The 24,826-nt window shown below is 42.4% G+C and overlaps 1 protein-coding gene across 1 annotated transcript in view; it reads right to left on the bottom strand.

Moving 5' to 3' along the window:
• PDGFD (platelet derived growth factor D) overlaps window positions 1-24,826 on the bottom strand; it is a 985,364-nt gene that overhangs the window by 393,512 nt on the left and 567,026 nt on the right. The window contains exon 4 of the mRNA XM_069202356.1: window positions 19,426-19,485. Within this exon, the coding sequence (XP_069058457.1) occupies window positions 19,426-19,485 (60 nt within the window). The remainder of the gene's footprint in view (window positions 1-19,425; window positions 19,486-24,826) is intronic.

Raw genomic sequence — 24,826 nt, 5'->3', positions numbered from 1 at the left:
GATTTGGACTTATCAGCAACAGAGTGTACAACACGATTAGAAACATTATCATCCACAGGCAGAGAAAAATAACAGCAGATTATTGGTTCCTTAACCGAGCCCAGACCATTACATGTGGAGACCTGTTGAGAATTTCCAGACCTGCCGCCAGCTGGGCAATAGCCAAAACAGGGAACCAAGCTGGCAGCAGTAGAGCAGATAGCGTAAGTGTGATTCTTATTACAGGTTGACAAAGGCCATTTAGACAACGGAACCAGGAGGCCTGAATACCTAAGGCCCTCATTACAAGTTTGGCAGGCGGCGGAGGCTGACCGCTGAACTTGTACTGCCACCTGACTGCCAGTGCGGCCAGAACATCTCCAGCCCTATTACAAGTTCATCGCAGGACCGGCGGGCGGAAACAGTGGCTGTGTGGCGGGTGCAGCAGCACCCGTCGCGCTTTCCACTGCCCATAATTCAGGCAGTGGAAAGCACAATGGGGAGGTCCATGGGGGCCCCTGCACTGCTCATGCCAAGTGCATGGGCAGTGCAGAGGCCCCAGGAGGCCCCCGACACACCCATTCTGCCAGCCTTTCCATGGCGGTCCAACAGCCATAAAAAGGCTGGTGGATTGGGGCGTTGTAATCCCCAAGGCAGCGCTGCATGCAGCACCAGCCTGGTGGATTTCAACTGCCGAGACCGCCAGGCTGTCAGCTGGAGGCAACCTGACCATGTCAGCGGTTGGACCATGGTGGCTCTGCCACAGTCGTAATGTGGCGGTTGGACCATGACCACAGCAGACTGACCGCCACTGCGAATCTGGTGATCTTAAGACCGCCAGACTCATAATGAGGGCCTAAGTATGGAATTATGGGCACGATCCAAGGTAGTCGTCCCATCTACTGGCATTATCTGTTTAAACATAGAGATTAAGATAGTTACCATAGATTTAAGCTCGGCCACAACACACTTTAGATCTTGTATGTGGGAAGCGTGCTGGGCCTCAGACATAATAGGGTTGACATTTGCATCTACTGTTACACCTGCCATGGTACCTATATAAAGATCTTCATATAGATCTGAAATGTCATTTAAGGGACTAAAGTGGTTACCAATAGGTAGGCCATCACTACCATCTTATGGTGACTCATTCGCCAGTACTGGAGGAATATGGATGACAAAATGGTCCCCCCCTTCCCTATGGACGCTAAGTCCTGCATCTCATGCTTTTTGAAGATATCTGGGATTTTCATGTGGTACACCCCGAAGTTAACAGGGGAGCACACGCTCTGGGTACTTTTGGCAATGTTGCCAGGAGGAGAGGTTAATATTTTCTTGCATTCAACCAAGATTATCAATCCTTTCCATTACTCAATTGCTTGCTGTATGCTTCTACCTGTTACGTTTTTTCTTGTGCACCACACAAGCCCCGCCCCCAGTCGCCTTCCTTTTACCCATCAGTAATACTAAATTCAAAGAGTGGGTTGGCCCTTGAGGATCCCGCACTGCGTAAGAATGAAATCACGTATGAGTGCGAGTTAGTGCTGGTGTGCCTTGGACCGCCTCCTTGGGCCCTGAGCCTGTTAGGACCTGCGGTCTCCCCTTGAAACTGGTGCTGGTGCTGTAAGCGTCCCGTGCTGCGGGCGAGTGAAAGCACTCATGAGTGCGATTCAGTGCGGGTGTGCTGGTGGGCAAGGGACCGCCTCTTGGGTCCCTGAGCCTGATGGGACTTGCGGTCTCCCCTTGTAATTGGTGCTGGTGCTGTTTGCTTCTTTAATTTCTGTCATGAATTAGAAATTCCCACTGAGGTAGGACGTCTTACAAAATACTTGATGGCTCGAATTCTGTGAGCCATTTTTCCCTTTGAATTGAAACCGGTGGTCTTGAATATTGCAGCCACAGCTCTCCATGCATTGGACAATATTATATATTAATATTTTATTTTGAAAATTAGGTAGAAAAGGTAGATTACATAATGATTGTCGTAATTAATAAATATAACACCATTATACCAATCATCCAATAAGAGTATTTGAAAGGCAGCACAAGCAACAAATAAAAAATATCAGCTAGTACCATTGCATTTCATTAGGAAACTACATTATGCACCATCTTAAACCTACTTACAATTGGTTTGACTCATTGTACCAGATACCCCTACATTTATTAAGTGTCCCAATTATTTGTGCATACAGTTTTTTCCGCTGCTTAACCTGCTTCATTTTGTTTATCCATGATTCGAATGTGTGGATTTCAGGGGACTTACACATTTTTAATATTAAGGACCTGGCAACCAAGGAGGCAATATAGAAAAATATGTCTCCAAGAGTCTCACCTTTGTGGGGATGTCATACCAAACAATGCCTCCAGGGGATCAGGGGTTATGCAAACCTGCAGCCTATTGCTAATTTATGAAAATATTTTCATTTGAAAGAGAGCCAGGGCAGGGCAGGTGAAACATACATGAAGCCAATTAGATTTGTCATGACTGCATCCGAAGCATGCAGATGAGATGAAAAGGAATATTTTCTGGTTGAGGCAGGGCGTGTAACAGCCATCTGGAACAAAAGGCCATTCTTTAAAAAAAATTCTCTTGAATGGCTTTATGAGCCATTAAATTATAGTGGCTTCAGAAGTTCTGATCTATCTTGCACCCTGTGGAGGTTGTAATCTTGACCAGTGCTGCGGAGACAACCTTGTCCCACCATTGCTAATGAAGCAGGAGGTACCAGTTTCCTGTTCTAAGACTGCTCACAAAATAGGCTTTACTGACATTTTCCACAAATGGATTAATTGCAATCAGAATAGAAGTCTATAATTGCTGATTTGCAAATAGGAGAAGGCTAGCTTGGAAGAGATTACAGAACTGCTGGCAGTCAGCTGTTGCCAGGATTTCTCTTTCCCAACCAGCATAAAATGGCTACATCTCGAGAACCCCACATTTCCCCAATCTTTAAAAACATTGGTTTTTTTTAAAGTATCCCTAACCGCATACATTCTCTTATGCATCTGGGGATGGACTAGAGGAAACTTAGGGCCTGATTACAACTTTGGAGGAGGTGTTAATCCGTCCCAAAAGTGACGGTAAAGTGACGGATATACCACCAGCCGTATTACGAGTCCATTATATCCTATGGAACTCGTAATACGGCTGGTGGTATATCCGTCACTTTACCGTCACTTTTGAGACGGATTAACACCTCCTCCAAAGTTGTAATAAGGCCCTTAATTTCTTCATTTAGTTTCCTAAATCTGTACTCAAGAATATATCAGAGTTTATATCTGGTACACTCTGACAATTTAGGGATTTTAAGAAGCACAGGTAGCTGAGTATCGGTTTCTTGCAGCATATGCTGCAGATAAAAATAATGTGAGTGGTTATTCACTGTCACTGTCCAAAAAATTCAATCGAAGAAGGTGGCTTGATAGTACTTTCTAATATGTGGAAGTACCAGCCCTCCAGTTTCTATAGTCAATTGCATTGTCTTCAAGTTGGTGCGGGCTTTCTTCCCCTGCCACAAAAAATAACATATAGCTTGGTTTATTTAATCAAAAAAATATTGCTAAACTTTGATTATGACATTAAAGAAAATGAAAATAAATAACAGAAGCATGGCCATTTTGATTAAGGCTACTTGTCCATTGATGGTTAAGAGCAGGGACTGCAATTTGAGTAATAGTTTGTGAAGAACTTGATCTTTGGTGCTCATGGAAGGGGGCTCTAGTCCTCAGACCTTGCCTTAATGCAGCTGCCAAAGGATCAATGAAAACAGCAAAGAGAACAGGAGGCATATGGCAGCCTTGCCTTGTACCTCTAATGATTGTAACGTACCCTACAGCTTGTGGGTTGGCTAAGATTTTTGCTTCAGCCTTTTCGTAAAAAAATTTCAACAAATGAATTAGCTCCAAGGAAAATCCATACCAGAGGAGAATGACAAATAATACCTTAAAAAAGCCTTTTTGACATCATGCATAATGATGGCTGCTTTCATTTTGTAGTTCGAGTAGTAGTCAATTGCTTGTACCAAAAACTGGTATTTGATGAGGTTTCTCTTGTAGGAAGAAAACCACTTTGGCCACAGTGGACTACAGTTTGGTCTGAGTAAGCTAGCCTGGAGGCTAGGATCTTAGGAAGGAGATTATAATTGCCATTTAATAGGCTGATTGGGCAAAATGAGCTAGGGTTTTCATGTGATTTGTCCTTTTTAAGAAAACAGACGACAGCCTTCTTGAAGGAGCTAGGTACCTCACATCTTTCCAAGATTTTGTTGAATAGAATAACTAAGAAATTAGCCAACTGCCCCTTAAATACCTTACACATTTAGGGGGTCATTCCGAGTTTGGCGGGCGGCGGTTGCCGCCCGCCAAACTTCCCCCTTCGAAAGACCGCTCCGTGGTCAAAAGACCACGGGGGCCATTTAGACTTTCCCGCTGGGCTGGTGGGCGACTGCCAAAAGAGCACCCGCCGGCCCAGCGGGAAAGGCCCTGCAACATTGAAGCCGGCTCCGAATGGAGCCGGCGGTGTTGCAGGGGTGCGAGGGGTGCAGTTGCACCCGTCGCGATTTTCACTGTCTGCAAAGCAGACAGTGAAAATCCTGCTGGGGCCCTGTTAGGGGGCCCCTGCACTGCCCATGCCAGTGGCCAGTGGCATGGGCAGTGCAGGGGCCCCCAGGGGCCCCACGACACCCGTTCCAGCCATCCTGTTTCTGGCGGTGAAAACCGCCAGAAACAGGCTGGCGGGAAGGGGCTCGGAATCCCCATGGTGGAGGATTCTCCCAGCCGGGGGAAATCCGGCGGGAAACCGCCAGACCCGGCTGGGCGACTGCAGCTTTACAGCCGCGGTCGGAATAGCAAAGGAAGCACCGCCAGCCTGTTGGCGGTGCTTCCGTGGTCGTCGACCCTGGCGGTCGATGACCGCCAGGGTCAGAATGACCCCCTTAGTCTGTGAGGCCGTCACTCCTGCGTCACTCCGTCACTCCTGCATGCGTTAGTGTTGGGCAATAATTTAATGGCTGCTTTCACTTCCACTAATGAAATGAGAGAGGCAGCTGAGGATTGGTGGTCCCTGTTCAGTACGGGTATCTCAATTGGCTGTAAAAATTCCTCTATCTTTTCAAATGAGGTACTATATGTGGAAGCGTAAAGCCTTGCATAGTGCTCAAGCAACACTTTGCCAAGTTGGTTAGGTTGCATGCCCCTTAAATTCTTCACTCTATAAACAATAATTTTAATGGTCTCATTATTCCTTTTTTCCTTTATGGACCAGGCCAGCAACCACCCCTCGTGCTCGCTTTCCTGAAACAAGTGTTATGGTTTACTATTTTCCAGTACATATAATAATCCCTTAGGTTTTGGCTAGCTTGTATGACTTTAGGTTTAATCACTGAAGTACTTAGTATGGAGTGGTTGCTATATGCCTAATCAAGATTGTGTTGTAGGGATGCAGACTCTTATCATCTTAGCTTAGTAGCCTGGGCCCTAAAGGAGATCGCCTCACCCCTAATAAGGGCTTTGCAGGCTCCCCATGCTGTAAAGGTTGAAGCTGTGCCTATATATCACTTAGAAAAAAAATCTTCTATATCTGAGCGCAAAGTCGAGACCCAGCTGTCCTCCATTAGGAGAGAGTTATCGAGTAGCTATCGAGGTCGATCTGTTTGAGGACCTTGCAAAGCTACATTGAGGAAAGGGATTGAATGATCTGAAAAAGGGTTCAAGAATATGTTTGAACTGTCTCTATCCCATATACAAGATATTAGGAAACAATCAATCCATGAAGCAGAATTGAAAAGCTTGGAGAAACAGGTATACTCTCTTCCTTGGGAGTGATCAATCTGACAGGGGTCAACTAAAGCAAAGTCTCTAATCAAATTCACTAGAAGGCATGCTGCCCTTGGTTTATGTTGCTGTTTGTTCCTATAAGAACAATCCAAACTATTATCCTGGACATTATTAAAGTCCCCCTGATGATCAGTAAGCCATTTACACGGAGTAGGATGTTTTGAAATTTTTAAAGGGAAGAGACACATTCCTCAATTAGACCATCAAAACTATTGAGATGGATGAACTGGTTATGAGCCACTAGACTAGCTAATATCCACTGGGCCAAAGTAGCACATCATTACAGGGGCCAGGAGAGCAACTGAAGTGTTCCTTTATCATACAAAATGGATCCATGGTGCAAAACATGGCACATGGTAGCATCCCAAGACTTTTTTAATGTAGTAAGGAATGCCAGCAACTATCGAAGGCTAAAGTGAATGAGTGAAGTGGTAAGAGGGGAGCGAACAGGGAGCAGGCCAGGCAGCAGGCACGCAGTGAGACACAGCTCCCAAATAGCATAAGAACTGCACATAAGACAAAACCACATCAGAATGAACTGTGTGGCAACATATAAAGCTACTCCAGATATATGTTAGGTCAGTGACTATCATCAGTGCAGACTGCACAGGCATTTTGACTGCCTGTGTGGGCACAGTAGGTGCTCCCTCAGGCAGAGTGAACACAGGAGTGTTGTGGAAGCAGTCCATGTAGTGATGGATGCAGCTTGTGCACCCTTGGGAAATCTCTGGTAACCCTCTTAGTCTGCTTGCAAGCTCAATGCGGAGCTTTGTTGCCAATACCCAACGTGTATTTACTCCACAAGCTGCCATTATTTGTTTTTACCTGTCATGAGGCAATACCCATGGGACTCCTCAGGAAAAGCACGCCCACTTGGAAAGACTATATGGGGCACTAAGCACTGCAGCCACTTCACTGCCACACTGACGCAAGGATCTAAGGCCCCGAAAGAGGCACAGCAGATCAACAACCCAAGGAAGTTACTATCCAAGTGCTTGTGGCACCTTACTGTCTGGCTGTCTCTTGGGAAAAACCCAACAAAGCTGGCCTTACTGACCCCATAATGCCAGATTAGATACTTGACAGATCCACCATATGGGGAGATAAACAAAGCAAGACCTTGGACAACTATCCTGCAGTGAGCCTTAACTCTGCAAATGCCTTATACTGATCCCTTCTCTCTGATGCTGCAATATCCAAGAGATGGGCACCCTATCCCATGTTGTCTGTTACTCGTTCTAAACAAGGCCAGCACAGATGGCACAGCCAGCAAAAACTCAGGGATACAGCATATTCCAGCATCTCTATTAATTCCCCGCCCATTACAGTTGCACAGGAGATGTTGCAGGGGATCCAAGGGTCTAGTAATGTTGTTGAAGCTCTTCAGCTTTCACAACTACATGCAACTGCAGCATCACAAACTCCCGGGATGTGGCCCATATGCATCCAGTAGATGAAATATTGCATCAAATATTAGGTAACCTGAGGGCACTGACGATTTCCAAAGAGGAAGCCTATAAAAAGACAAAAGATCAACTTAACCAGATCAATGCCAATATTCAATTGCTTACTTCAAGGGTTTCCCAAGTGGAACAAAGAGTCTCTGACATAGAGTACTTCAAGCTCAAACAGGAGTCCACAACCCTCAAACTTCATTCTGAATTGGCTGAGTTACAAACAAAACTAGATGAGGTAGAAAATAGATGCCGTCACTCCAATATGTGGATCACTGGGATACCTGAAGACCGCAAAAACTGCCAGAAAGTCATTAAAGTAATTATGGATCTCACCAACTAGTATGTGTACTTATATGCTGCTGCCAAAAAAGCACAGCTTACTATTACCCAGGCACAACCTGTCCATGAACTCCAATTCCAAGTACCCACGGACAATCCTGGTGAACTTTGGTGACTTACTGGTAAAAGAATGTATTTTGTCTAAAGCCATTTGGGATAAAACGTATCTCACTGTAGTAAAGTACTCCTGTAAAAAAACTTCAGATATGTCAATACGCACCACCCTGTGGTATAAGAGTTTATAGGCTTGATCAACAATTTCAAGAATAAAGGGGCCCTGGCAGTGATTGTCAAACAATCCAAGTTGAAGTCCTGTATAAGGGACAATCCAGAGTTTTTCACTCTGTGGACCAGACAAAGGACTTTCTACACCCCAGCCAAAAGAATTGAGTGAAGGGGTAGATTGGGGTGGTGTCATGCAGTGCATGATGCACAATGGAATGTTTTGTGTAAGCCATGGACTTATGCCGAGACTCAATGGTTGCAGTCTATGACGCCCCTTGGTCACCATTGTTGGCAGTCTAATGAGTGCCTTGCCAGGGCACTCATCTAAGAGTAATGGGAGGGGGTGGGGTGAGGCAAAGGTGGGGGATGCTGACCTGTTGTGTGGGTGGAAAGTCACGTCTGAGTGAGTCCAGGATGGGAGGGGCTCCAGGAGTAGAGGCAGTGAGGGGATAGAGTACACATCAATTCTTATAGCAAAATAGGCAGAGTGAAAAATGGGTATCAAGGAAACTTATGCACTTCTGAAATGGGCACAAGATATGGAGTGTAGGAGCAGTGGTTATTTCTACATCTCTGTATTTGTGGATAGCTGTACTAGCGCATGATTTGGAGGGTACTTTTCAAATTGTGATCTTTGTTATACACAGGCACAAATGCAGCAAAATCCTGTTGGAAATAACAAATGTTACACTATGATATGCTCCCACAAGTCTTCCAATAAAAATGGTACCTCACTTGTGTAGGTAGGTCTACTGACCGGGACAAGAAATGGCCAAAAACACAACATGGACGCATCACATTTTTCCCATAAACAATTACTCTTTTTATCAATATGAGTACCTCCGGTTTTGGACCCTTGCCCAACCGGCACAAAGGAAAACCTTGCCAATCAGTACATTTTTGAAAATTAGATACCTAGTGGTATTCAGGGTGGGCTGACTTGCATGGGTCTCACCACATTTTTTTTTTACCCAAAACTCCTAGCAAACATTACACTTTGACTAAAAAACACAAAGTTCTGGAATCAGCAGGGAGCGACAAACTGACTTCCATTTGACATGCCCAGAGTCTTCCAATACAAATGGTACCTCGCTTGTGTGGGTAGACCTAGTGCCCACAACAGGAAATGCCCCAAAACGTAACATGGACGCAGCACATTTTTCCACAGAAAAATTACCCATTTTTTTCCAGGTCATCTCTAGATCAGTCTGTACATTTTTTTAAACTAGATACCAGGGGGTATCCAGAGTGGGCTGACTTGCGATGCTCTCACCACATTTTTTGTTACCCAGAACACTTGCAAGCCACAAAAAAAAAAAACATTTTCCTCACATTTCAGTGATGGAAAGTTCTGGAATCTATGGGGAACCACAAACTTCCTTCCGCATAGCACTCTACCAAGTCTCCCCATAAAAATGGCACTGTGTGGCTACATCTAGTGCCAACAAAAGGAAATGGCCCAAAATGCAACAGGGACGTAGCACATTTTTCCACTAAAAACAAACCTTTTTGTCCAATGTGGGTAGGTTTATATTTTGGACCCTAGCTTAGCCGGCACTTTGTGAAACCTAGGAGACCTGTACATTAATGAATACTAAGCACTTAAGGGTATCCAGAGTGGGCTGACTTGTGTGGCTCTCACCACGTTTTGTGACCTAGAATCCCTTGCAAAACTCAAACTTTGATTTAAAAATATTTTCTTCACATTTTTGTGATGGAAAGTTCTGGAATCTGTGGGAAGCCCAAACTGCCTTTTACATGGCATTTCCCCATGTCTCCTAATAAAAATGGTACCTCAGTTGTGCGGGTAGGTCTAGTGTCTGTTACAAGAAATGGCCCAAAACGCAACAAGGAAGCAGCACATTTTTCCACCGAAAACTGACCCTCTTGTCACACTGTAACTTTCAAATGTGTGTAGCACTAGATTTTTGACCCAAGCTCAGCTGCTACCTAGGGAAACCTAGGTGTACCTGTACATCTTTGAAAACTAGACACCAAGCGGAATCCAGGATGGCTTTAGGTTTGTTTTTACACACAATTCCCTGCGAACCTCAAACATTGCCTGAAATCACATATTTTCCTTACATTTTTGTGATGGAAACTTCCGGAATCCAAAAAATTCCTACCACCCAGCATTGTCCCACCAGTGCTGATATACAAATGTCCCCACTTATGTGGCTAGGTCTAGTACCTGTGACAGGAACAGATTAATCCAAGAAAAATGGGAGCCCTTGCATGGGGACTCCTATTGACCTCGGTCTGATCCGTTCCTGATGCTGCCACTAATCCCAGTGTCACAAGAAAAGCAGCATGTTTATCAGCAGAGGTGGGGCAATTCTGCACGGTAGGAACTTTGTGGATTCCCAGGGGTGGCAGAGAGACTGAATGTAAAAATAAATAGCCAGAGGGAGCAAAAGCCCTTGCTCAAGGGGCAGCTCCCACATCCCAGGTGGCTTGTGGGTGGATCCTTGCTTGGGGATCAACCTCCTGCGGTGATCCCCAAACAGACATCCACTGGGCATGGGTAATTTTAGAAAGGGGTGATTCTCCCCTTTCCAATGGTATCTCTACCATTAGAACCAGTACACGGGGGCTGAGATAGCCAACAAGCACTGATTCAGTGATAGTAAAATGAGCTGATCGGCTCGATCTACTTTCACTTTTACTACGATGACAGCATACTCTCAGCACAGTTGTCATTGGAGTAAACAAAAAACAGCAATCAGACTGCTCAGGAAGTTCTTCCTGGGCAGCCTGATCAAAAAAACCTAAATAAATAAAGGACTCCCTCCATTGCCGAGCATCAGAGATGCCTTTAAAGCCCTCCAGTGTGCGTCTGTCAGCGATTGACTGACACACACACACACCCACACACACACACTTAACAGGTTCATTTTTCACCTCCAATTTTCATAATGTTTTCAAATGCTCCACTTTACATTTTGTTTTATTTTTTATATATTCTTTATTAAATGTTTTATGTAATTTCTTTTTGTAAGCAGTATTGGACCCCCTGAGTAGGCTTCATGGACCCCCAGGGGTCCTCGGACAACAGGGTAAGAACCACAGCTCCATAGGCATCTTTCTAACTCATACCTTACTAGCGGGGACTTGGGGCTTGATTTAGATGTCAGTGGAGTGGTTACTCTGTCGCAACGGTGATAGATATCCCATCCGCTGGAATCTAAATCCCAATAATTTCTATGGTATTTAGATTTTGGCTGACAAGATATCCATCACAGTTGTGACAGAATAACCCTTGTGCTGAGATCTGAATCAGACCCTTAGTCTTGTTTTTACCTCTCAGTGGTTTTCCTCTTGTTCACCATGGCTTCCTTTACAACAATCAGCACTACCTGTCTACAACTACCAAATCTTTTTTTCTCCTACCTCTTTTCAGATATTAAAAAATATGTAATTATTGGGGCAGCATAGTTTATTGCCCACCCCTTTTACATGCAGCTTATATATGTGTGTGTTTGATTATATCAATGTGTGTACATTTTATAAATTAACAGTAGTACGTGGTTATGCCTCCATTTTATTGAGAGCCATTTGTTGAACTATGTATCCACACTAAACAGAATAATGTATATAATTCTTAAATACAGTCACTGTATTTGCTATGCCTAACGTGTAACTAGGCCTGAGTAACATGAATTTCATTTTATTAGATGCTTTGCCAGTGTCATGTTTTTCTTTCATCCACATGTGGCTTGTCAAGGTCCTCATTAAGCTGGAAAACACGTATGGTTCAGTTTGTTAGACTACAGGGTAGACTGATTTTTTTTATTAACTTTTGGCCTGGATGTTGAGACTTAGATGGTGGAAGAAACCATCCTGTACCAGGCGGAATGGAATGATGTTACATTCAAAGTCGTCCAGATGATAGCTCCTTTGTTGGGACCTGGGAAACTAGGAAGTCTACCTGCTACCTGCGAAAACTGTCTTTTGATTGGTTTGTTCGGTGGAAGATGATAAGGATAAGCCTTCTAAAATCTTTCTTAATGCTTTAATTATGGGTTATTTGGAATAAAAGACCAGACCCTATCCTGATTTTGCTGAAAGAACACCTCTTTTAAACTCTGTTGATTTCCCTGCCCAGAGTGTTAAGCTTGATGCTTGAATACTTAAACTTTTTTCATTGAACCTTAAATCTGGTTCATCTGATGCTGACACCTTCCTCATAGAACTTCCCTTGCCACCTTCAATAATTTATTTAGAATAAAGAGGTTCCTTTATGAACCATGCTTGCTTCATATTTTGCTTGCTATATGTTATCCTATTTTACATATTCTTTGAGATCTTACACAAATTCAGACTACATGAACATTTAAATATGAATATCCTTACCATAATTTTCTATTCATTTCGTTGACTGATTTAATTTGAAACTAGACTAAATGTGCCAATAAACCCTTAAGATTGAACACCATCAACTGTGTTGTTTTTGTGGAGCCACATTGGTTTCGCTGTAATTGCAATGTATTGCTGATGCTAGCTCCTTTATTATACTTCATGTCTACAATCAAAGGTCTATATGATCAGTGGGGGATTATGACTGATGCCTTCACTAAGAGATTGAGATTCAAGAAATCCGTCACATTAGTGTGTGCGAAAAATTAAAAATAAACGAAAGGGGCCTGACACCCCATAAAGAGTCAAGAAACAGAGTTACATAGATCTTTAATTAATGGAGAAAAATATCATGGAACAAATGTAGTAAAATCGTTCACTCTTTATTTCTTGACTATATGACGGTAAGTGTTCAGGGGATAATCTTTTGTATGTGTGTAATGTCTACTACTATTGGTTTCTTGTCTACGGTAATGCACCTAGCTGTCCTTAAAACTTGGACTGCCTTTTGTGGCTCTATTTCCAATTTGATTGGTAATGTAGGCTGTAATAGAGTATGTGACTTGGGTTGCATATTGTTGAATATTTGGGCTTGGCTCATACTATATGCTGTTGCTTGGCTTGCAGAGTTAGTCCTTTTGAAAGGCACTGTATGCGTGGTATTGGAAGTTTAGTGAGACACTCACACAGTGGCACAGCATGCTTGCTATTATTTGCTGACATTCATACCTCTCGTGGAGAGATGGTATGTATGTTATTCCTCGCTTGCATTTTCAATAACACCCTCAGCTTGGAGTGTGGCTTAGGTATCATTCTGTGGGCTCTTACGCTGGATTTCAATTGTGATGTGGACAGAAAGTGAGCAAGTGTTTGGGGAATGCTGCATTGGTGAATGCGTGTGTGCAGTTCACGCTACGTGCTATTGCTTGTTTAAAGAGATATTCTCTATAGGGACGCTATATGCATTCTGTTGGCTGCCCATTTCTACAGTAATGCGAACATTAGTTATTCTATGAGCTAAATTCTGTGACATTGCTCCAAACTGGAAAATAGTATGGGCTGATTGTCAGCCAATGTTTGAGATGAGTTTTGTGGATGGATGCCTGCGTACATTGGGTGGGTTTCAAACATAACGTTGGGCTTCTGTGCATTCCAAAACATTGTTCCAGATTGAATAGTTGCATGGATTGGTTGTGAGCGGATGTTCGAGGAGAGTTTTGTTGATGGATGCCCCCGTATAAGGGACGGGCTTTAAATTTAATTTGGGCTACACATTTGTGCTTGACTAGGTGTAGTGATGCACTCAGCTGTTACTTGGGCTTGGGCTGATACGAACATTAATATTTGAAACTGTAAGGTTGGACTGGGCTGCTTCCCTGTTTATGCTTGATGTACAGACAACATGAAATATATACGTATCTCCCATCTGTTACATTTCTAGGGACTCAAGAAGTAATAAACTGAACTATTATGAAAAACAGTTATGCTTATGGAAATTCATGACTGAAATTTTAGGCCATGATTATGTGATTTCCTAAATTGATACTCAAAGGAACTTTTACTGGATTTTTCTACACTGGCTACCTATAACATACCGTTATTAGTTGTGATAAGTAGGATCGGTCTACATTGGGATAGGTTTTGGTTGTTGAGTGACTACACTTTAGGTACAGGGACAGGTACTTTCTTTACTGCAGAGGGACCCTTGTATGAAATTAAGGAAATAAAACTTGTAATCAATTGTGTAGAGTGCCTGAATTTTGAATTTTTAATCACGGACAATTGTTTCTTGTTGTACTGAAAATGTTGTGTATTATGCAGCTTAATGTTTTCTTGTTCTAGGTTAGAGAAATATAGGGGATATCATAAAGGCCAATTGTGTGTGCTAAAGGCTTTTTGTGTTTGTGTTTTACCCAAATTAGTGATTGTTTTTATTGGATATATATTTTATATAGTATTTGTTTCATGTTTGTTTTGTATGTCCCGTTATTGTGCACATAATGTTTATAATTTGCCATTTGTTTTTGTATTGTATGTGGCTTACGCTGTGTCTTGTATGTTTTTTAACAGCCATGAACAAGGCCCCTGTTCTGTGATAAACTGGCAAACTGGTAAAACTTAGCCAGTATAAGAATGCAATCTCAATACCTTCTTTAATATACAGAAATCCAGAAACAAATTACCTTCACTTGAATACCATAATTATTGAGAGGTATCAGAGGTGCTAACTGTTCTTAAGTGTAGACAAGAGAAGCAATATTCACATGCTTCAGGATTTGATGACTAACTTAAATGCACAACTCATGTTGGGAAACAACTGTTGCCTTTCTGATCAGTGCACCTCAGAGGAAAGAATCAGCCTCACCAAGGTTCGATGAAAGAAATTAAACTCTTGCCCCCGTAATGAAAGAAACCAATGCTGAGCTTAGACAGACTCTCAAGCGGGTGAACAAAACCAACCAGTTAACCTTCACAGCCCCTTTTACCATGTCCAGTTCTTGGGATGGGGTGTCCCAGATTGGGTATTAGTTAATACCAGGGGCATGACTATCTGGTCGCAAATACTGGTCCCAAATTACAACCAGCATTTTTAGACCATTAAAGGGTTTTTAGGAACTAACCAATGTGCTTTTAGGTCGGTTCTAAAAAAATCCAAATCTCAGTGGGTTAAAATCTGACCTACCTTATGAACATTAATGAGGTAGGTAGCAAAATGCAACTAACTACAATTGAGGACCATCAAGGAGTTGGTGGCCTACTGGGGCAGAAGACCACCACGTCAATGGTTGACCTATAATAAAGCAAAAACATTTTTATAAATGCAGTGCAAATCAACAGAGTGGATCAGTTTGTGAAATATCAAAGCATATTTATAGGCTTGTCTACCTATAACAGGAAGCAAGATCATGGTGTGGAGTTTGAGGTAAAGTGATCAGCAGCTCCAGCCCCACAGATAAAGGACATATTTATACCCTTTTAGTGCTGCATTTGCGTCATTTTTTTACGCGTTTTGCGTCAAAAAAAGATGCAAACTCAGAGCAAAAAAAGTTTAAATCGGGGCCAAGTGTGCTGATGTATGCAGAGAAGCTTTGAGGCTTGTCAGAGGAACTACATTCCCATGAGGTAATCTGGATAGAAATTGAGCAGGATTTATTTTTCTTTGAGTTTTTGTTTGTGTAGGAAAGGCCTGCTCCTCATCAAAAGTATGAGTTGGTGAATTATATTAATACCCATGTTATTGTTAAGTTTCTTACAGTTTAGAGTTGGTACGTGTCAGTTCCATAGGGATTTTCTCTAAACTTAGATGAGCTATCTGGTGTTTTTCTGTCAAAATCCAAGTAAGGAGGATTTAGTTGAAGTCCAGGGATAATCTTTTTGACCTTAACATCAAAGAGGTTTACAAAGTCTTCTCATTTATTGGCAGTATCAGAGAAATTGGGAGTGGATGGTGGCTTTTGACTACCTCAAAAAGCTTTATGGTTTGTTTTTAGCCAGATTAGTGTGAGATTTGATTGACTGTGATTTGGCTTTAAATGTAACCATGCATGCTTGCACTTTCTGAAAAGGTTTTTTTCATGTTAATGTCCTTGGTATACTTATGCTTTTCCTTCTAATATTCTTGAGGTGGATGAAGTTTTTCTTAATTTCAGTCAGGCTGTTATTGAACTTATTTGTAGTGGTTTTGATATCTTAATCTTTCAGATTTGTGTGCAATGTAAAAATATCTTTAGAATCACTGATTCCATAAAGCTCTGTAGTAAAATAACACTTACATGACTACATATGAATTTGTAATGTAAAGTTTAAAGAAGGTAGAGTTAAAGAATTGCAAATTCTCAGCTACTGATGTGCGGCAGGTTCAGGACTATTTGATTTCAGGAATATTTGATTTCACTTCAGATCTGCCAAAATATTGCTGGTATTAGTATTCACTCTTTAGGATAGATCCAATGTATGATGAGAGATACAAAGCTGATAGAAGTGAAGAATCTAGCAAAGTCTCTGGCATTATTCAATCTGTTCATGTTTACATGAAACTGTACCTCTAGACCTTAGTCTTCAACAAATATCATATAGTCTGCTCTTGAAATTGGCAACAGTTTTAGCACTGTAATTGTATGCCCCATCTAAAGTTAAATAAATTAAGTCTGATTTACATTTGCATGGCGTTCTAGCCTGGTGTGGGTGGTGACAGCCTGTCCACAAGGTCACAATTCTAGATCCAGTACTTGCCATTAGTGTTAGAGGGAATACAGCATGAAAGTGAAGCGCTTCATATCAATGTTGCTATCAGAAAAAGTAAAAGCTTAATCGTAGGGTGTAAGAATAGCAGTATAGTAATTACCTTTCTCTATCAGGTTAAGGTGACAACTGGAGGTCTATTGTCCTGATTTGGGTGCTCTGGTTGTGTTAGCTGTACCACTGGTCCTACATCTGGTACTATAAATGGGACACCAACATTTTTTATCATGGTGAAGAACATCTGTAGCAGTGTTTCCACTGTGCACAGGCTTCATCCAGTGAAAAACTTAACCTCAGCTTCTTATATTGCATCCCCCATATTACCATTAAGTGACAGAGTCAAAACTATGTAACATAAATTAAGACGTCTGTCTGTTATTCATACTCTGCACACATTTTTTTACAATGTTTCGAAGGATGGTCTACTCATTGAAATAATTTAGCACTTGATGCCAACTAGTAGAGTCCCAATGGTGGACACGAGAGCTAGGACCAGGTGACAAATCTAATCCATTACAACTCTTGAATAGTTAACTCAGTAAGGAAAACACAAGGAATGATACACTGACTTTTTTTCTTTAGCAAAATTGTTTATACATTTGACCAACTGTCATTTTAATTCAACTGGTTTTATGTAATTGTAAACCAACAATTATTACATGTTCAGGGCTAGCAAACAACACCTATCCAAGAGTCAGGTGGACCCAGGGGAGGTGACCTTACTACCCCAATCCTATTGCGAGAGGAGTCTGACAGGGGTGCATCTTGGCCCCTACTTTGTTCAGCCTTTACATCAATGGTGCAGTGGACCAGATGGCTCAGTGCAACCATGATACTCCCAAGCTAAAGGGAATGCCTGTACCAATTCCCATGTTCGCTGATGACACTTTGCTCATATCAAGAACCCCAATGGGACTACAAAGTGAATTAGATTAATTTGCTGTGTTCTGTGAAAAGAGATCGCTAAACTTAATCCAGGGAAATCAAAGTTCATGGCCCTAAATCCACATAAATCCTTTCGTGCGAAAATGGCCATTGGGGTTGTTTCTGTCAAATACGTCAGGCAATTTGAATACTGGGCATAAGATTAACAGAGAATCTATCTTTGGTTCCGCAAATAGAAAAAGTTCCATCATCCTTCAGCAGCTGTCAGTGGTAATTGGAAGGACAAATAAGAACTCAACGGGAGGGTCTCTCTCCCTAGCCCTTATGGTATACAATACCACAGCAGTGACAGCTGCAACCTATGGTGCGGAGCTTTGGGGTCACTATAACTCACATAGGTTAACTCTGATTGAAAATAAGTTCTTGCACTCATTGTTACATTTACCTGCTAGTACACCCCTCATTCCACTCAGATTTGATTTGGCTTTAAACGAAATACATCGCGTAATCGCTCTGAAACCGCTCTTATACTGGGTGCGACTTTTGTCTTCTGAGCACTTGGGTCCTTATAGAGCAGACAGGTTAGAGCTACTATCCATCAATAAAATGGTATCAGCTCCCTGGCTTAAACATATCAAGTATTTGTGAAATTGGATCAAAATAGAGGAGGTGCCCACAGAGTATAACAAGAAGCATGGCACTGCGTATAACGCAACTTTACTGGAAGGCGGTACTAACTCAGATTTGGCGAGCCCAGACAAAAGGCAGTAGAACGGAGCAATTTTTATATCATAAGTGCTTACTAAAGTTTGAACATTACATGGATAGCATACACCTGGCCCAGGCTAAAAACCTGTTTATTAAATTTAGACTAGGAATCTTGCCGCTGAACTCTGTTACCCCTAGATGGAAAAAGGGTAACTGTGCGATTAGTTCCTGCCCTCGCTGCCTGATGGAAATAGAGTCCCTGGTCCATTTTTTTTTTTTTTTTGTCCAAGGTACTTAAAGCCTTAGAGGAAATGGATTATTTCCATATGTAGGTGCCTCAGCACTCTGAATTACAGGGAGACACTTCGTATATTAACAAGTGACACTAGCGAAAAGGTAGTGTTTGCAGTTACCAGATATCTACGATATGCTTGGACTATGGGAGCTAAGGAGACTTCTCACTTTGTAGATTATAATTCCTGTACTGTGGCTACTGACTGAAAATTGAGACTGTAAAAGTGTTTACGCCCTATTTATTTTAGCAAAGCAGTAGCCCTCAGACCTACAGCAAGAGCACAATTACCGTGGTTGGTATCTAGTAGAGGGACTCTAGCTATGATAGAATGGTTACAGTTGCCATGAAACTAAACGTATAAAATGAATCGCCAGTGATCACCCCAAGGGGTATTTTAAAATTTTACCAGTGATCCTTATGAATTGCGATTTGTTTATTTGTGATTTTATATGTTGTAAATATGTTTTTAGGATAATATGTCTTTCTGTCATTTTATTGTATGTATGTCGCTTTTATGGCTCACAGCTGAAATAAAGCTTACATTATTATTATTATAGTCAAACGAATTAAATGTCCATGTATGACACTACAAAGAAGATGTAGCACCAACTCTATAATGGCAAAATATATGACACAACAGTGAGTGCATACACTGAAAATAAACAGGAAAATATAAAGGAAATATATGTATCTCCATTCTCATCCCAATGCTTCAAGGAAGAGGCACTTAAATGCAACTCTGGACCTTGTCACACCATGTACATTTATCTCCTTTCTTTTATTTCTATTGTGTGTGGCACAATAAATAGTACATATTCTTTTTTGCACATACATCCCATTCTGTTTAGGAGGAATTGAGCCAACACAAAAGGGATATCTGGTATACTAACAAATGCTCATCAAAATTCACATTTCCTGGTATCATAAATTGGCATAGTTAGAAACCCTTAGATGACTCACACCTAGTTATTCATAGAATACAATTGAAAAATCCATGTATCATGGCTGTTGGTCACAAAAGAAAAAATTATTGAGTTGAATTTTAAGCAGTTGCTCAATTTGATTTAACAGCAACATGAAGATTATTTACACATTACTTACTGCAATGGCACTAGTGACGGATTCCCAGTTAGTTTCAGATGCTGCTGGCTGAAAGTCATTCTAAAAAGAAACAAAGGCCAACAGTAAAATACACCACACCATGTTCAGCATCCAAAAACAATAAGAAAGAGATAGTAGCAAAAATGTATCTAGCAATTTGCATTAACTCCTAAAATCATCAAGACCAACAATACATAAACTGGAACAGTGATTACTAAATCACAGAGTTCAGTTCAATTTTTTTCACTGAATTAAAAGACAAAATATGATATATGTTACACAGTTTGCCCGATGCTAGTATCCCTAACTCTCATATTCTTTCTCTCATGCTCCCTCTCTCTCTACCCTCTCACTGTCAATCATGTTTTTGTTTTTATATCTGACAGCTTCTCTAATGCCCTGTGAAATTGTTATAAAAGTATCCACAGCATACTTTCAAAGGAATTGATGAAATACCATAAAGGGGTGGGTGGGAGAATGAATGTAAGAGAGTGGATTAATATTTGGGCTGAGCAATTGCTTCCCTCAAGGGATATTAACAAGCCTTGTTAGGTAGAACCCTCAAAGTCACTAAACTAACCTAAGCTCCACCCACTGGTATCTACGTGATTTAGCAGACACACTTAACCTAGGTTAATGTGTAAGGTATTGGTGCTGAACGAAAACAGTAATAAAGTGAAAGCACCATGCAAGTAAACCCCAAACTTTAATAAGGGGAACCAGAGATATGTATTTTAAAAGTTTGAATTAATTATAGCACCAAAAATTACTACAAGCAGCCCGTTGTATTTTGTTGAATTAGTAGACTTGGACATAGGTGCAATTTTAGGCTAACCAAAATGGAGCTCAGCTCAGAAACATCAAGGGGCATATTTATACTTTGTTTGCGTTGGACTTGCATCATTTGTTTTTTAATGCAAATCTGGCACAAACTTGACTCCATATTTATATTTTGACGTTAGACCCATCTAGCGTCAAAATATTGGAGTTAACGTCATTTTTTGCCTGCCGAAAACTACCTTGCATTAATGAGATGCAAGGTAGGCGTTCCCGGGCAAAAAATGACTCTAAGGCCTTAGTGCCTTATGTATCCTCCTGTGCAAAAATCACGCATGGGAGGAGGAGGGCCTTAAATAAAGGCGATAAGCCTGGTTAGCGCTATTATTTAACGCCTGGGTCAGGGCAGGCGTTAGGGGACCTGTGGGCCATTTTCCATGGTCAGAGGCCATGGAAACAGCCCACAGGTGCCCTTCGCTGCACCCAGGGACACCCCCACCCACACCTGGAGGACACCTAAGGATGGGGGGACCCATCCCAGGTAAGTCCAGGTAAGTTTGTATTTTTTTAATTTATTTTTTAAGTGCCATGGGGGGGGGCTAACTTGGGCCCCCCTACATGGCACTCTGCCCAATGGCCATGCCCAGGGGACATATGTCCCCTGGGCATGGCCATTGGGCAGGGGGGCATGACTACTGTCTTTACTAAAACAGGAGTCATGTCCATGGGGATTGTGTATTAAAAAATTAAGCTAGTCAGGTTACAGTCATTTTTCTGACTCAAACCTGACAAGCGCCATTCTTTGACGCACAACCTCCTGTTTCCCCTACACCTCGCCCACCCGGTTAGAGTCATTTAATTTGATGCTAATCTGGCCTTACCGTGGGCTAGCGTCATTCCTTAAATATTACGCCCGTCAGGCGTCCAAGAATGGCGCTAGCTGACGGTAAACATTTTGATGCAAACCTGCACTAACGCAGGTTTGCGTCAAAAAGTATAAATCAGGACCCAAGTGTATTGGTTCGGCGAAAGTCAGGAAAGTCAAAATGTTCAAAAAGTTTCTAAGTTATCCCCAAGTGAGATACCACTGAAACTGTAGCTGTCACTTTAACCTGAAACAGGTTGGTCCTACTGGTGCTCTGGAGCATCGGAGATTCATGATGGAAAATTGTCTGAGTCCAAAGAGGTGCAGTGATATCTGAGCCGGACAAAGCTGAAATTCCATTCAATGTTGTGGTACTGCCGGTCATATACTTTCCTTGGAGGGTCCAGCTGAAGCTCTTGCAGAAACAACCATAGGGGTACACTTCTAAGGCCCCCAAGATCTTAGACAACTTGAAACTCCAAGGGTGTCAGGGGAATGCCAGCAGCAAAGTCTAATCCAAATATAGTTGTCACTGCTCAGCTGGGCACTTCAGGAAAAAAAGCTTCCTGCAGTTGTTTTGTCCTCCTCGCCACACAGGACATCAGCTAACTGATCCTTGGAGTCCACTTCTTTATTCAGAGGGTGCAGATCCAGTCCTTTAGCACTTCTCCCAGGTCAAACACAGCAGGTGCAATACTCTTATGATCTGCTGACAGTCCAGTAAGTGTTCAGAGGAAAGTGGGTTGGGATGCCATATTTATGACAGGCACCAGCTGGTAGGTGGGGGATGACTCCTACCTTTCCCCTAAACAACAGGGTAAACCTTCCCGTAAGGACCCTACCCACTTTTGCAGCAGATCCTGTTTGCCCTGCTGCAAACAATCCCACAGTCCACTTTATATTTAAAATCCCATCTGGGTAAACCTTTCTCCTCTTCTGCATAGCCTGTGTCCCCCTTTCTACTGTCACTCAAACTGGTTCTGAGGATAGATTCTCTATCATTGGGTTTGCTTACCCCTTACATTTACTTGTGAAAGGGCAGATCCACTTTCAAGTTACTGAAGTTACTGGGTCCACCTTAATTGGTCTTCCTGCCACAGGAAGAAACACACTCACCAACACCCAGGCCATTATCTCTTCTCAGAGTAGTTGTCACAACTCTTTCACATCTCATTGTGAGCAGCTGCAAAGGAACTAATGCAAATTAACCTCCAGCAGCTTGTGGCAGAGTAAAGGTAAATTTCTAAATGTTACATTTCCAATATATTTAATAAAAATCGGACATGTTTTGTGTATTGTAAACTATTAATACATTACAATATCTGAAGCATTCAAACCTTGATAATGTTTCCACCTATTGGAAATATTTATGAAATAATTTAGAAAACAGTTTATGAAGTGATTGCCAAAATAAGAATTGCCACAACAGAAAAGAAATATCAAGCAAAAAGGATCCAGACTAATATCACTATGGTTTATGACAGAAACATTTGAAAAACAAAAAAGTGATGAGCAAACTGCTTGAATTAATCTCCACCATTGGTATGTACTTAGATCACTTTCCAGTCTATTCTTCTTTATCAATTATGCCACTATGGACAAAGGCCTGTGTGTCAGAATATTGTTGACATAAATACTGTTTGACATAAATGTAGTGCTTTAAATATAGTTTACTGAAATGTTGTCCCATTGGGTGGGAAAAAACTTTTTTTTTATTCAGGACACATTGCTTTTGCCAGATGATATGTGCTCCATGAGATTTTGGAACATTACCAGGAAAAGAGCAACCATTTGCAAGTTACATTTTGGCCTTCATTAGGAGTTTGGTGGGTGGAAAAGGCCGCCCACCAAAGTACTGCAGGTCACGTGACCACCAGTGCGGTCTCCTTCACACTGGCCCTATTATGTGTTTCTGTCTGATGGCCCAGCAGGAAATGCACAACAACATTGATGCTGGCTCATAATAGTGCATCGAGTGCACGAGCACCTGTTGCGCAAATCACTGTCTGCAAAGCTAATTTTTTATTCATGTAATTCAAGGAAGATGCTTGAATTGACACAATGGCTCTAGATTTAATTATGAGGAACAAAAATCAATAAGCTTCTTGATGCTCTTCCCAACTCTCAATTTTCAGGTAGTGAGTTTATGCCCACCAGCTTTTTCATTCAGGTTTAGATTTTTTTTTGTTTTCTTTTTTAACAAAATTTTGATTTTGCTGTTTAAATGTTTGATAACATTATCTTCATAGTTTTCAGCAACTTGGATTTTTTTTTGTTCTTCTCCACCACTTGTGTTGCTCATTTGTCAAGTTAGCCAGACCCTCACCTCTAACAGATACCTGTCCATGCATTACTTTTATGTGTCTGCAACACCTTCTATCAGTGACAGCATTTAACAGAACATTGTTGCTGTTACTTGTATGAAATTGAGTTATTACACACAGTAAAAATCCTAAACCCCTTTAGAAAAACAGAGTGAAGTCTAATAGAATGACACTAAAATGACAAAAATCCAATAAAGAGAACTGGAAATATGACTGTTTAGGTTTTAAATGAAAATAGCGCCAAAACTTGTTAAGCCACTTAAAGCCAGGGTTGTTTTTATGTGTTGGGGGCTCACCCCCTAAAGTGGGCCAAGCACAGTTGGGCAGTTCTGCCCGAGCCTATTATTTTTAGGCCCATGTGCCCCCAACGGGGCAGAATCCACAGAGCGCCAGGGATCTTGTGTTTGTCTTTTGTGTGGGGGCGGCCCCTTGGGCAAGGGTCACCCCCCAAAGAGGGCACTGTACTGATAGCTATTTCTGCCCCCCTTGGGGGCAGATCGGCCTAGTTTTTTTAGGCCCATCTGCCCCCGGGGCAGAGAACACTAGGCACTAGGGAACATTTCTAAATGTTGGTATCAGGGTGTCTGTCAACTGGTGAAGTATTTGCATTTGTGATTATAGCAGTTTATTTCTCCTTTTTGTTCTAATTCAAAGCTTTTGCTTCTTTCGCTGTGACTCCCTGTGGTTTTGGCAATGGTTGACCTGCAGTTTGCGTTGTTGCACCGAGCGACCACTGACCCTCGGGTAGGTCGCTCCCCTGCTCACGCAGCGCCTCCAGTCCCTGACTGCCTTCCTCTCCTGTGAGTGTGCTCCCCCCTTCTTGCCCGTGTACCCCGAGTGCTGAGCTTGTGCTGGTGCTGACTGAAATCCCTTTTCTCTCCTTGTATCCCATGCGTGTGCCCCCGAGTGACTGAAATTCCCCTTTTCTCTCCTTGTATCCCGTGCGTGTGCCCCCGAGTGCCATGCGCCGTCCTCCCCTCTCAGCCCCTCCTTTTTAGTAGATTGTAGTAGGCTCTTGTTCCCTTTTCGCCGTCTTGCCGCATTCCCCGCCGCTCCTACCGCGCTTTTCCCGCCGTTTTTTGCCGCTCTTTTTTGCCGCTCTTTTTTGCCGCTCTTTTTTGCCGCTTCCAGCTCCCCTGCCCGCCCACCTCCCGCCTCCCAGCTGACCCCGCCTCCCCACCTACCCCTTAAATGGCGGCCGCTGCGAGGCAGAGGTAGCTACCACTGACCCTCGGGTAGGTCGCTCCCCTGCTCACGCAGCGCCTCCAGTCCCTGACTGCCTTCCTCTCCTGTGAGTGTGCTCCCCCCTTCTTGCCCGTGTACCCCGAGTGCTGAGCTTGTGCTGGTGCTGACTGAAATCCCTTTTCTCTCCTTGTATCCCATGCGTGTGCCCCCGAGTGACTGAAATTCCCCTTTTCTCTCCTTGTATCCCGTG

Source organism: Pleurodeles waltl, chromosome 8 (assembly GCF_031143425.1).
Source record: "Pleurodeles waltl isolate 20211129_DDA chromosome 8, aPleWal1.hap1.20221129, whole genome shotgun sequence".
Classification (NCBI taxonomy): domain Eukaryota; kingdom Metazoa; phylum Chordata; class Amphibia; order Caudata; family Salamandridae; genus Pleurodeles; species Pleurodeles waltl.
The sequence above is the reverse complement of the archived record's forward strand: the minus strand, read 5'-3'. Positions and strand labels throughout refer to the sequence as shown.